Raw genomic sequence first — 13396 nt, 5'->3', positions numbered from 1 at the left:
GTGTGCCTCCGAAGACAAATAAAAAGTCTGTCTTTATCTAGTTCGCCTACAGGCACCATCATAGGTTTATTAAACATTCAACGGCCTCTTCATATTTTGAAAATAATCAAGAAAAATATTTTATATTTCAGGTTTTTTAAAAAAAAACATATTTTGTTGACTTGTTAATTTTTTTAATAGACTCTTAAGAATTTTTACATATTTTGAACATAAGAAAAAGTTATAATATTACATGTTGAGTTTATTTGTTATTTAATAGACTTTGGATCTCGTTAAAATAATAGGGCATTTTCATACATAAGGAATTACGTTGAAGATGTTTTTTACGTTAAAAGCTTTTTTTACGTTTAAAATGATATAAACATCAATATTATTTTTAAAAAAACGTGTTTTTTATATTTTTCGGGTTTAAAAACGAGCACATACAAAACGGCTCGCAGTTGGCGTTACGTCGTTTTGACGTCACTTGTAATGATTGACGAGTTCACTTCTAATAAGTTAGGCGCAGTAACGTTATTAGTACTTGCCGTTTGTCCCATTGGGCGCAAAATGTCTCGTTTTTACGTAATTCAAAATATCCATATTTTAATCTTGTGTAGAAAATTTACATTTGTATTTTTGAAATCGTTTATTCATTGTGCTTCGATTAAGTAATAATTTATAAATTACGGATATATAAATACGTAGAATTGACTTAAATGTACTAAAATTACAAAAAAAAAACAAAGTAATAAACTAATGTTACCATTGTGCATTAATTCGCAGTCCACGCAATTCATATTTTTTAGTGATCGTTTCACAAAAATCAACTGTTTCTTGAAACTGTTTCTAAATAACAGTTTAGTGCAACGTGAGCCAGCACGTTTTACTACCATCCAAGAGGTCATGGGTTTGATTCCCGACATGTTCGATTTGAAACGTTTACTTGAAAACGTTAGAATATTTTATAACTCCAGGTCTGCCTTTTGAAGCTTAAGACCAATAATTTAACTTTCATGCAACAAAAAGTGATCGAGTTACGCTGCGGTTGGTGTAATAATTCAGTGCCCTATGCACTATTAAGTGTGGATTGAGAAACGATGACGATGATGAATTTATATGATTTTGTGTTATTTATTATAATATTGCCTACCTACTAATAAATAAAAACATAAACCTTTTAGGTATGCACAAGAACAATCTCAACGGTCACATGTTCCTTTTTTGTCGAACCAAAAAATAATAAAAAAATGGGTTGATGAAAATACATAAAAATTATTTTTTTTTAAATCCCGAAATCCAGCCCTGAGCTTGTGAAGTTATTGCCCCGTGAGAATCCCCAAATGTTGACGCTTCCCATTCATGTGTCGATGGTCTGGTAATGAGAACTTTTGGTTAACACTTTTCATGGGACTTTTGGGTAACAACGACCGCAATGCGATGTTAATTATAATAGGTACTTAAGATGAAGACCTGAATAGCTAAGTCAACAAAGCGCTACTGAAATTATTAAGTTCCTTTTCGAGAGCTTTCAATCAAAAACGGTTTGATTTTGTAGTGAACCTGAAATAAAAAATGCATACTTTAAAAGTACATACTTTAGGTTTTCGTGACATAGATAAGATTTACGGATTTTTGGATACATAGACAAATATCTCATTAAAGGCAAATTAGTGATTACGGTGTATAACAGTCAAAGCATTTACAGGATAACTTATTTATTGGGATACAAATCTCAACTCCATCATCATCATCGTAAGCTCAACAGCTCTGGGTGAGCCTCGGCTGTATCTAGGAGTCTCCTCCACTCTTGCTGGTCTGCTGCCCTTCCTTTCCAGTTCCTCACTTTCAATTTTGTCGTATCCACACTGATGCAGTCCATCAGCCCCATTTTGGGCCTCTATGGTCTTTGTCGTCCTTGTGACACGGATAGAGTTAGGCGTTTTATGGAGTTTTTTAAAAAAAATTTTTTTATTTAAATCTTAAAATAGGGCACACATATCATACATATTGTTATGTGTGTTCTAATAATAACATTGCAAATATATTTACTTTATAAATTGTTTATCACATATGTCTTGACCATTATTTTAAATTTTGAAATGTTTTTTTCTTCATAAATATTTTTTCCATTTCGTAATACTTTTTAATTGCTTTAAATAAAATTGAATTTTGTGACTTTGCCTTTTTTCTAAATGGAAGTCTAATTTTGTTCTTTTCTCTAGTATTGTGATTGTGTTCATGCTGGATCCGATCAATTTTTTTCCAAAATTCTGTTTTTTTATTAGAGTTTATAATTTTATGAACAAATATCATTGTATTGTAAAATATTATTTGTTTATATGTTAATAATTTCATTTCATTTACCATCGACTTTACCCTCGTATATCTGTTTTTTTTCAAAATGATTCTAAAGGATTTATTTTGTAATACAGTTAGTTTATCTATGTTTTCTTTGTTTGATAAAAATAAAATGCTACTACAGTAGTTAACGTGTGGTTCAATAATTGCTTTGTAAATAGTTTTGCAGGAGTCCTTATCAATAAATCTTCTGATCCTTCCCAAAATTGATATTTTTTTTGCAATCTTATTTATTACCATCTTAGCGTTTTGGTGAAATGTAAGTTTTGAATCCAACATTACACCTAAACATTTAATTTCAGTGACTTCGTTTTCGTCATTCCAACACCACGGGATCAAAAACCCGCGTTCGTTTCTATCATGTCCTGTTTTAATTGGCTGATTTAAAGGATCACCATATTAACAGTTTACATACTCTGTGAAAAAACTTCCTCGAGTCACTGTATGGTAACCTGAGGTTACCTTAGGTTAACCTTAGGTAACCCGAGGTTAGGAAATGATAACTTGATACTCACCGTTTCTTTTCAGTTTATTAAAATTACATGTGTATCTTGCTTAGTGGTCTAATAAGATTGCATCTGTTTTTCTAAATTAAATGTTTTATTTTTGATGTTTTATTTTTAATATATTACAACAGAGATGAAGAACATATCAAAGAAGAGAATACAGAAGTCTAGGCATCTACAGGGCTTATGACCTGTCATTGGTTGGTTTAAGAAGACACTTTACACACTGAGTAAAATTAACCACATATTTTACTATTCACCTGCCTATAATTAAACAGGTATATTCCTTCAATTCTTTCATCTGTCGATGTTTGTAAAATAAAAGAGGTGAAATATTTAATGATATTGATGATATCCATAAATGTCTCACGTATGTCTCAGGATACTAGATATTTTGTCATTTTTGGAAATCCTGATAGACAAAATATTTCATTTAAATTTATCTAATATACCTAAATATGTAATATTTCTTGGGTGTTAAGGTTTACTTAAAAATCCGTGGTTATTCTCACAGTAGTTGCCTATATATAAATTAATTAAGTGTAATTGCACGCCGGTAATATCAGAGGAATAGGCGAGTAAATAGTGTTACATTTTAACTTAGTTATGCAGAAAGCAGCCAGTCCACAATTTCGAAAAAATGAGATATTGATGTTATCGGGTGCAGTAAGGTCGATTCTATGTTCTGCTAAAAACAGCCAGACCGCTTTCATATAAACAAACTGTATTAATCACCCCTGGAAAAAGGTGTTGATCATAAAAACGGCATTTCTCAATTTGCAGAAAACACCCACAAAACTAGAAAAATCTTATGGTACTTTAAAAATCTTTTGAACTAGTCAAATACACAATAAGATTCTTGTTTGTAATATATAAAAAAAACTTATGTATTCATTGTTTATCGTTTGTTAAAGTGAAAAACATTCAAACTATTGTGTAGATTTTATAATTCACTCTTTTCACGAAATGGCTATTATCTCAGTTTCACTTTTCTATGGCTGGCTGCTTTCTGTATAACTAAGTTTATTTAGTATTCTGCCTTTAAGTTCTTAGGCCGCAGAAATAAAGCAGTAAAAAGCCGTTATTAAGATAAATATTTCACGTCAACCTACCAGAAATAAAATCCGGGACTGAATTCGTGATAGGAAAAAGCGCTTACCACTAGACTAGACTACGAGGCGAACAACTAAGAAATGTGTTATTTATCAGTGTGTGAATAAGGAAGTGTAGCAGTTTTTAAAATTTATTTATTCATTCAAAATAACATTCATTTAAATATAAATAAACTTATTTTATTCAATAATTTGATAATAACTTAAATCATTGAAATCAAATTCATGAACTTATTAAGGCTTTTTAGGCTGTGCCCGTGTCAAGCCATAGTAATTAATAACAAAAAAATACACATTAAAATGAATTAGATTAAATTATAGTGACAATAAATTAAAATGGCAATAGAATAAGGATCTAGAAAAACAAGGTATAAATAATAAATAATAAAATTCCAAAGAACAAAAAGTAAAAAATATAATCACATATAAATATTAATGCATAAATAAATTAAACAAATTAAGAATTATACATAATAAAATATACGAAATAATAGTTAAATAATAGTTTACAAGTAAAATACAGTAATATTGAAAAAGCAAAATAAAAGTATCACTGAAATCAATAGAAAAAAAAACACATTAAAACATAATTGAAATGATAATTCAGATATGGTTTCTAGAAATATTTTTTAATTTGTTAATACACTTTCACACGCCAATTTTTTTTTTGTATCGTATTTTTGAAGTCAGCATATGCACTTATTAGGATATCAAAATTTAGAGATAAAAATTAAAAACAGTCATTAAAATGCATGTCGTGTTGGTTTTATATTTTTGTGCAACAACTATGGTGAAGGTGTATAGTGGGTTTTGCTTGTTGGTTTAATTAGTGTCCTGACGCAGTCACGGGTCCGTCTCGAAACCGGTTGACATAGAAAAGTCGGGAAGTGGTTATACACAAATATTTTATAACATTTAGAAAAAAATATTTTTTATGATTCTAATAATTTTTATGACAGTATTTCATAGCTCATTATTCATTTAATTTAGTGAAAAAAAATCTTGGTATTTCCCAATTATTTATAATTAGAATTAACCAATTACAAAAAATTATGGTGTAAACATCAAGTAAATGCATTGCCTGATAGAGTTATGAATGGAGAATTGAGTAGGCCCAGATTGTCAGTAGTAGGAAGGTGCGGTTTTAATCAATGGCTGTATTTTAAGGCGCTTACGAGCTAATGAGGGCGGCCTTGCAATAACATCCGCTCTTACGAAATGTCCAATGTTACCACGTGTACCTACGTTATTAGGTCTCTTTCAGGTTTGATGAACATTTACTTACATTGGTGAAAAAAGGTGCAAAAATATAAGGGCGCTTAACAATGGGGCGAATGAAGGGTAGTAACAAACAAATCGATTATGAAATATGATATCAAAAAAGGTTTGTGCAAAGAGCTGTTAGTTAAAATTAAACTGTGTATCCATAGAAAACGAAATAAAAATTAATCTTAACATTATTAAACAGAGATGAATAAAATTTTAGAGAAGGTAATATAGAAGTCTAGGCATCTACAGGGCTTATGACCTGCCATTGGCTGGTTTAAGTTGCCACTTTACACACTGTGTAACATTCACCATTTCGCCCATATTTGAGCATTTACATACCTTCAATTTTTTCATCTGTTGATGTTTGTGAAGTAAAAGAGCTAAAACCTTTATTTATGCCGGTGAGATTAATCTAATTGAATTATTTTATCTCCTACTAGGCAACGCCTGAACATCTTATTTTTTCAATTTCCATGCTTCTTCGTGAATCAGGTGGATTAAAAACATTGAACAATGTTTGATTATGTCCAAATGCTTGCAGACTGGCTGGGTTTCTTCCCTAGGGAGTTGTTCATATTTAAATTTATTTCAACAGAGAGGGAAATCTATCTTAAAAATGTGAACCGAAAATTCACCTTCTTCCTATAGTGTCACTTCTCGGTAAAGGTTGAGCATTATCTTGGAGATTTTTATTTTGTCCGCAACTGTTCTTAATAATAACTTGGAACTACAGTGAAACCACTCACTCTCTTGAGTTTTTTAGCCGGAAATAGTCCGTAGTACTGAATATTTATTTACTAATTTATATTTATTATTTCTTAAATGTTCACTTTTATTTTGTAATTTACGTAGGGGAAGGGTGTACAAAATGACATAGGCGGGTAAAATGACAAAGTAATCATATCTTAGAAACCAAACTCTTGGTCATGTTTGAACCTGCACAAGAATGAGCACTGGTACGACACATAAATACTCACCAATATTAAGGACGCTAATGGCGACCGCCCGAGGAGGACGTGTTGCGGGTTACTTTGTGAAATTAAACAATATTTTTGCGGCGCGGACACCGAAGGTATTATCATTTTATTATTCTTGTATTATTCTATAACACAAACTGAAAGAATATGTTGTGTCATTGTTAATCTTCATGAAAAACTATAATTTTGTTAAAATTTACAAAGTGCAATGTGATATTTTTTAATGTTTTTGAAAACTCACGTAGTGGGGCAAAACGACATATGTACTGGTAGGGTAAAATGACATACTATCTCATTTTTCCCCACTAAATACTTTTTTTTCTTTAGAAGAATAATAATGTTTCGCAATTATGTGCGTAAAACATGACATTTGAATAAAACTCCAAATATATCAGAGGCTAGAGCTAAAAGTTCTAAAAAACATATCCTGGAAAAGTGTAAACAAGGTATGTGTAAAAAATTGATTATTATTGATTCAGACTCTGAAGACTTTCTACTTACATACAATGAAGATGACTGCTCATGCATTTATTGTAATGAGTTATATACGAGATCAAAGCCAGGTGAAACATGGTTAAAATGCATGAATTGTGGAAACTGGGCTCATGCAGAATGTGCGGGTTTAAATAAAAAAAACAAGATTTTTGTTTGTGAAGTGTGCATTAAATATTTTAATTCTTTAATATTCATAAAAAACTTATCAATTCTGTTTTTAAAAAATGTTGAATAATCATCCCATCCAATTATATATCGTATGTTGTTTTGTACACCCGGTGGGACAAAACGGATTTTCGCAGTATGTTTTTATTTTTGTATTTTTATCTGATAGATTCGTATTTTTTCCTACAACAGCAGTGCTTACATGTTAAAAAATAGTGTACATTTTGAACCAAAGAGTTTTTTTCTAAATATATTACCAATTATTTTTTTTTTCATTTTACAAAAAAATCTATGTCATTTTGTACATCCTTCCCCTATCTTTTATTTGAACCTATAAAGGTTATAAAACATACAAGGCTTATTTTATTTAAAAAATGCATATGAATGAAACTGTTATATCATATTTAACATTGTAATAAAACCAATAAGATATGAAAATAAATGATGAACTAAAATTATATTTTTTATGAAATTCTTTTATAAATCTTTTGTTGGTTTTCATAGTTTGTACTTATATTAATTACTACAAAACTTACAACATTTTCACAAATTGATTAGCTTGTTATGTTTTGGCCACATACTGCGTACAATAAATTAAAAATGTGTTGACTACACCTGAATGTCTAAGCAAATGATGACATCATAATAGTGGGCTGAATTTAGAGGTGTGTCTTGTACCATAGAATCAGTTTCACTTCGCTCTATAATGTACAAGCGATATGGAATTGATCTGTACAGGAAACGATCGATAAATTTAGCGATCCTCTTATGACTTCTATCTAACATGGTTACATAGGGAACACAAGACCATTAACTGAACATGCCGATATGATTATAACAGCCTTGTTCAAAATGAGAGAAATTAATAATGTTTTGTGATTTGTAAAAATAGAAAGAATAGAATTTTAAATCGGCCTTTTTTGTATTAGTCTAAGATGAATTTATTTAAAAAATTTAATTCGGTTGTAGTAAACAAAAAATAATATAATCAGGATAGAGAAATTTTTGATTAAAATAAAAAAATATGTATCTTTATATGGTCAAGGTAATTTATATACAGGGCTGAAAAAAATATTGGTTAAAAAATCTGTGGTTGATTAAGTAGAATTATTTATTTTTGGTTTGCGACATGATGACAAATTTTTGTAATATGTTTTTTACTTTAAAATTCATTCGTTATTAAAAATGACACAAAGTTGCTTGTCGATTAAAAAATATTGAATTAAAATGACATCAACAATGTTTGAGTATGTCCAAATGCTTGCAAACTGGCTGGATTTTCTCCCTAGAGAGTTGTTCAAATTTAAATTTATTTCAACAGAGAAGGAAAACGTTTTTGAGAAGGGAATATGGAAGTCTAGGCATTTACAGGGCTTATGACCTGTCATTGGCTGGTTTAAGTGGCCACTTTATACACTGTGTAACATTCACCATTCTGCCTATGTTTGAACATCCACATTTCCTCAACTCTTCCATCTGTTGACTTTTGTGAAGTAAAGGAGCTGAAACCTTTATGACGTTGGTGAGATTCATCCGGCTAAACCAATTCACCTACTAGGCAACGCCTGAAAACAATTTTCCAATTTTTATTCTTCTTCTTTTACCAGGTAGTAATTCAACAATGTTTGAGTATGTCCAAATGCTTGCAGACTGGCTGGATTTTCCCCCTAGGGAGTTGTTCATATTTAAATTTATTTCAACAGAGAGGGAAAACGTTTTTGAGAAGGGAATATGGAAGTCTAGGCATTTACAGGGCTTATGACTTGTCATTGGCTGGTTTAAGTGGCCACTTTACACAATTCCCTTCTCAAAAACGTTTTCCCTCTCTGTTGAAATAAATTTAAAATGACATCGTTTGAAAATATGGTTAGTGTACATATTTTCCAGTAATAAATTAATTAAGTAGTTTTAGATTTTTTTTCAACTAGTCAGGTATCTACTTATTTGTATAATAACTTTCTGACCATTTTTGAAGTAGCAAAATACTTTCATTTTCATAACCAAACTCACGTTATAAATTAAACCAAATTGTATAGTATTAATTCTTTATTGAGAAGTTAAAAAGTATTTTTTTACTAATAGGTCCGACACAAAAAATCGCGTTTATACGTAATTGCATGTAAATAATATTTATTATTCAATCTCTTTTTGATTAAATTAAGGCATTCTGTTATTAAGTGGAGACGTTTATTGACATTTTGGTAACTCATTGAAAGTTTTTGATCTTTTAAAAATTAGTTGTTTTTAGTTCAATCGATTTCAATAGACTTAAGTAGGACTGATCATCTTACATTAATGTAATATAAAATGATAAAGATACGATGTGATTGATGTAACAATGCTGTGCCCTATGCACCATTAGGTCCTGAAAATGAACCATGACGAATCTCACATTTTTTTAAAAAGATGTTTCGCGCCAGTCTCCTGCAAGGGTCTGTTGATTTAGACAAAATCGTGTATTTTGTTAAAGTATTTCTTGGGAATCTGGCTCTGAAAAAGAGAATGCGAGTTTAGTTTCTATATCTTTTTGGTGCAACTGAAGTCTGTATCTCGTATCGAGACTGATTGAAACAATCATAAAGCAGAGATCTTTGACAGCAGTTGTATCTAAGTGACGTCAGCTACCAGTGGGCGGGCTGTCATCCTTATAAGGAGATGGGCGGTCCTGGTGCGGACTGCCTACATGAACTGTACCCAACTGGCTTTATGCACTGTTTATAAATTTGTACGCATTAGATAGTGGATCTTATTTATTAGACGTATTAGTTGATGTTTGTATTGATAGGTGGCTATTTACATAAATATTAGTAAAAAACACAATCAACAATAATCCATCGTGATAAGACTTTTATGAACATTTTATTTTAAGAATGATTTCAGCAATATAAATATTACACTTTGTTAACAATTCAAGAAACAAGTATGGTATTTTTTTTGGATTTATTTGTGCTTTATATAGCTCGTTCATAGCATCTAAAGAACTATTAACTTAAGTGTGCATATAAATATATGTTATTCTTCATTTATAATTAAACCATGTACTTACTTATAAATTTTTTAAAAAAAAGTAATTTAACCCGTAGACAAGCTTCGGCTTTGCAGGAACAAAAATACAATTATGTATGTTACTGATTTGTTAAAATTAATAAAACTTAAAAAAATAAAAAAAACTATTTCTTTCTCTTAGTGGTGGGGGTCAGCACTATGCAAGCTCCTGACATCACTGCGACCTGTGAAGATCTATTGTGACGGGTCCCCGTAAAAAGTTCTCGCACTCTAAGCTCAGGTCTATAAAAAGCCTGGCTACTGTATTGAAGCCGAGAGTTTACATTTTTCTAAATCTCCCCCTCCAAGCCGAGTAGGGGGCGAGCTCTTTAATATCCCCAGCTTTAACCAGTGGTCCACCGAAGATGAGGCTCCTTTTATGATGTAAAAGATCATATTCACATAGAATGTGTATAAGTGTTTCCTCATCTACACTGCAGAACCTACATATAAGAGTTTCGGAAAGGTTCATTCCAGCGAGGTGTTTGTATAATCTGCAGTGCCCTGTAAAGGCTCTAGTCCTCTAGTGATAACCCTCACTTGATTTTGGCTGAGCTTTATTAGACCAAAAGCAAAATTTTGGTCTAATAAAGCTTTATTTTGCGAGTACACTTTTATCAGTCCCTTATCTAAAGAATACATATAAACTTTCAATAACATCAAAATTTTTTATCAAAATTTCTCAAGGACACGTTTTTTCAAATTAATTTGAAATATTTCAATGCTTTCTATTTCTTCAGGTTACTACAGCTTCAACTTAAATACAGCTTCAATCTCTCGTACAATGAGTTTTGGGACTTTGCTTTTCCTCCTAATTAATAATCTTCTCTTTTTTTTATTCCTTGTTTCATATGTTTGTTAAATTTTATTATATATTTTATTAGTCCCCTTAATTGTTTTATATATAAAAATTGTAATATTTTATTTTAAATGTTGCTTTACTTTAGGCGAACCAATTTCGTTGTGCATTCTTTCTAGATTGGAATAAATATGTATTTAAATATTATCTTTATCGCCCTATTTCGAAGAATTTGTGTACTTTTAATTTCCCCTTCATTACGATAAGACTGATCACCTTATCTTAAAATATCTTAATAATCTAAAAAAAAACATGATAACAAATGAAAATAATAAAATAAAGTTATTTAAATATTACGGTTGTGTTATTTGCTCTTATCCAGAAAATAAAGCTTAATCAACTTTTTACGGGATATTTTTTTAATTACCTACTAATTATGGTATTTTACAAATAATTTATTTACACTAGAAAAAACACGTATCAGAGGTCCTAGGTTCGAACCCCGCTCCTAGTTATTTACAACTCCCACCATAAATGTCACCCAAAATAAAACTATTTGGGGAAATCATAAGAACGGAAATAATATATTTTTTTTATAAATGATTCAGTGATTTGAGCATTGTTTTTTTGTTTCAATTTTTTTGTTTTAATATAAAAAAACTTTTTTTTTAACAACTCTTTTGTACTTTTTTCTACCAATCGGTTTTAAAGCTACACACGCTTCTTTATCAAGGTATAAATAACAGCACAGTTTGTACAGTAAACACTAAATATGAAATCGATATGGAGCTAATTATTAAGTATTTATGTCATGTTCTTGTAAATATGCGAAGTGTGAAATGAGATGGATTCTATTTTTTAAACTCGATAGGAGTGGACTAAATATTTTAACTAAACAACTTTCTGATTCCCTACCATCAAACATTAAACCTACATTCAACACAACTTATAATATAGGAACAAAGTTTAAAAATCACAAAGATAAAGTACCTTAATAAAATAAATCTTTAAATTACCAATTAAATTGTAATGATTTCGATTCAATCTACATTGGAAAAACTAAAATAAACTTTAATATTACAGTAAAAGAACACGAAAGGTGGCTAAACAATAATATTTGTTCTGAATTTGCAAACCATCTGAAAAGACACTGGATCAAAAGTTCTTCGTGTTGAAAATAAAATACTAAAATTATGCAACCTAGAAATCATAGAAATGAAATAACCGATTCAAGATCGTATCCACCTCACTTTGCACTTCCCATCTTTACAAGATTATCATGACAAAAAGACTTGAATTATTAGCTCTATATGTTTCAATTTAACATTGAGTATACTCGGCAAAAATAATAAAATATTAAATTCATTAGTAAATTATACCTTGATAAAGAAGATTGTTTAGCTTTGAAACCAATCGGTAGAAAAAAAATATTGGTTGAAAACAAAGTTGTTGTGTTTATATTTTATTTTTATGAATAACCACGAAGTAAGTGTGGCGGGTCGACAACGACGGCACGAGCCGAACATTGCCGAACGCCGACGTAGAGCGTACGAACGGGCCAAACCGACCAGGAGAAAACTACCGGATTCCGACCTCACCGCACGCGTCTTCGAGGCACAAAATTACCGCCAATTTAGATTTACCAACTTCATTTTATTTTGCCTAATATAGTTATTGGAATCCTTCTTTCAATGTGTTAGCCTCAGTAGTTTAGTTTCGTGAATAAATCTTTGTGTAAAACGTAAGTACCCTGTTTTACTTGCTCTCATTCTGTGCACCCACATAACTTTGTACATCACAAAACTAGGCCACCAACTAGGTGCCTACATAAAGGTGGTAACAACACAACAAAAGTGGTATACCCCGACGTTTGAACACGAAAACACAACATTAAACAATCAATCACGGTGACCCCATTCAAATTCCATAAAAATTGCGAAAAATTTCAGACAGAAATATCTTCGCTTGACAAAATTGTACAACAATTATTTTTTTTTTCGGTCGGTACATGAAAAATTTAAAATTTCATTTTTAATTTGATTGCACTTTTAATTTATTTGTAATTAATCAAGGTTAATCTATTTCAAGGTTAACTTATTGTAAGGTTAATTAATTTAGTATAATAGAATTATATTATAATAATTATAATATATAATAGAATTAGATTTTTCAAAGACCGAGCGAATCGAGTGAATTTTTCTGTCGGTAACAATCTTCAATGTAAATGTAACTAATGTAAATGTAATTAATGTAACTAGTGAATTGATTAAACTGTGATTAATTTCTTAACAATATTACTCGGCCGGGATTAATTCAAACAGGTGATTCATAATTTAACTAAAATTATTATAAACAAACATAATATAATACGTTCGAGCGACTCGCTCACCAAAAATCGCACGCCGAGTAATACATTCCTACAACACATATAAATTTTATTTTTTATTTTTCTTGAGTCGAACACACAAACAATTCACACGAACATTTACATAGGGTGCCAGATTGAGTAGAGGTACTTACAGGGTACCGGAACATAATTATTTTTGACAAATATTATATGGCGAGACAAGCGTGACGTAGGCATCCGAAAGTTTTCTCCTTGTGAACGCACTGCGGGAGTAAGTTTTTTTTTTTTACCAGCGAAATCTATCGGAAATATTTTTCAGCTGGCGCAGTCGTGCACAATAC

General features: G+C 30.6%; 1 protein-coding gene across 1 annotated transcript in view; it reads right to left on the bottom strand.

The window, feature by feature from the left end:
- Positions 1 to 1697: 1697 nt before the first annotated feature.
- LOC148281691 (uncharacterized) overlaps positions 1698 to 13396 on the bottom strand; it is a 47058-nt gene continuing 35359 nt past the window's right edge. The window contains exon 2 of the mRNA XM_088226288.1: positions 1698 to 1886. Coding sequence (XP_088082414.1) covers positions 1698 to 1886 — 189 coding nt within the window. The remainder of the gene's footprint in view (positions 1887 to 13396) is intronic.

This window comes from Micrasema longulum, unplaced genomic scaffold (genome assembly GCF_059751315.1).
Source record: "Micrasema longulum isolate JH-2025_06_02 unplaced genomic scaffold, ASM5975131v1 h1tg000419l, whole genome shotgun sequence".
Classification (NCBI taxonomy): Eukaryota; Metazoa; Arthropoda; class Insecta; order Trichoptera; family Brachycentridae; genus Micrasema; species Micrasema longulum.
This window is presented reverse-complemented; position numbering and strand designations above follow the sequence as displayed.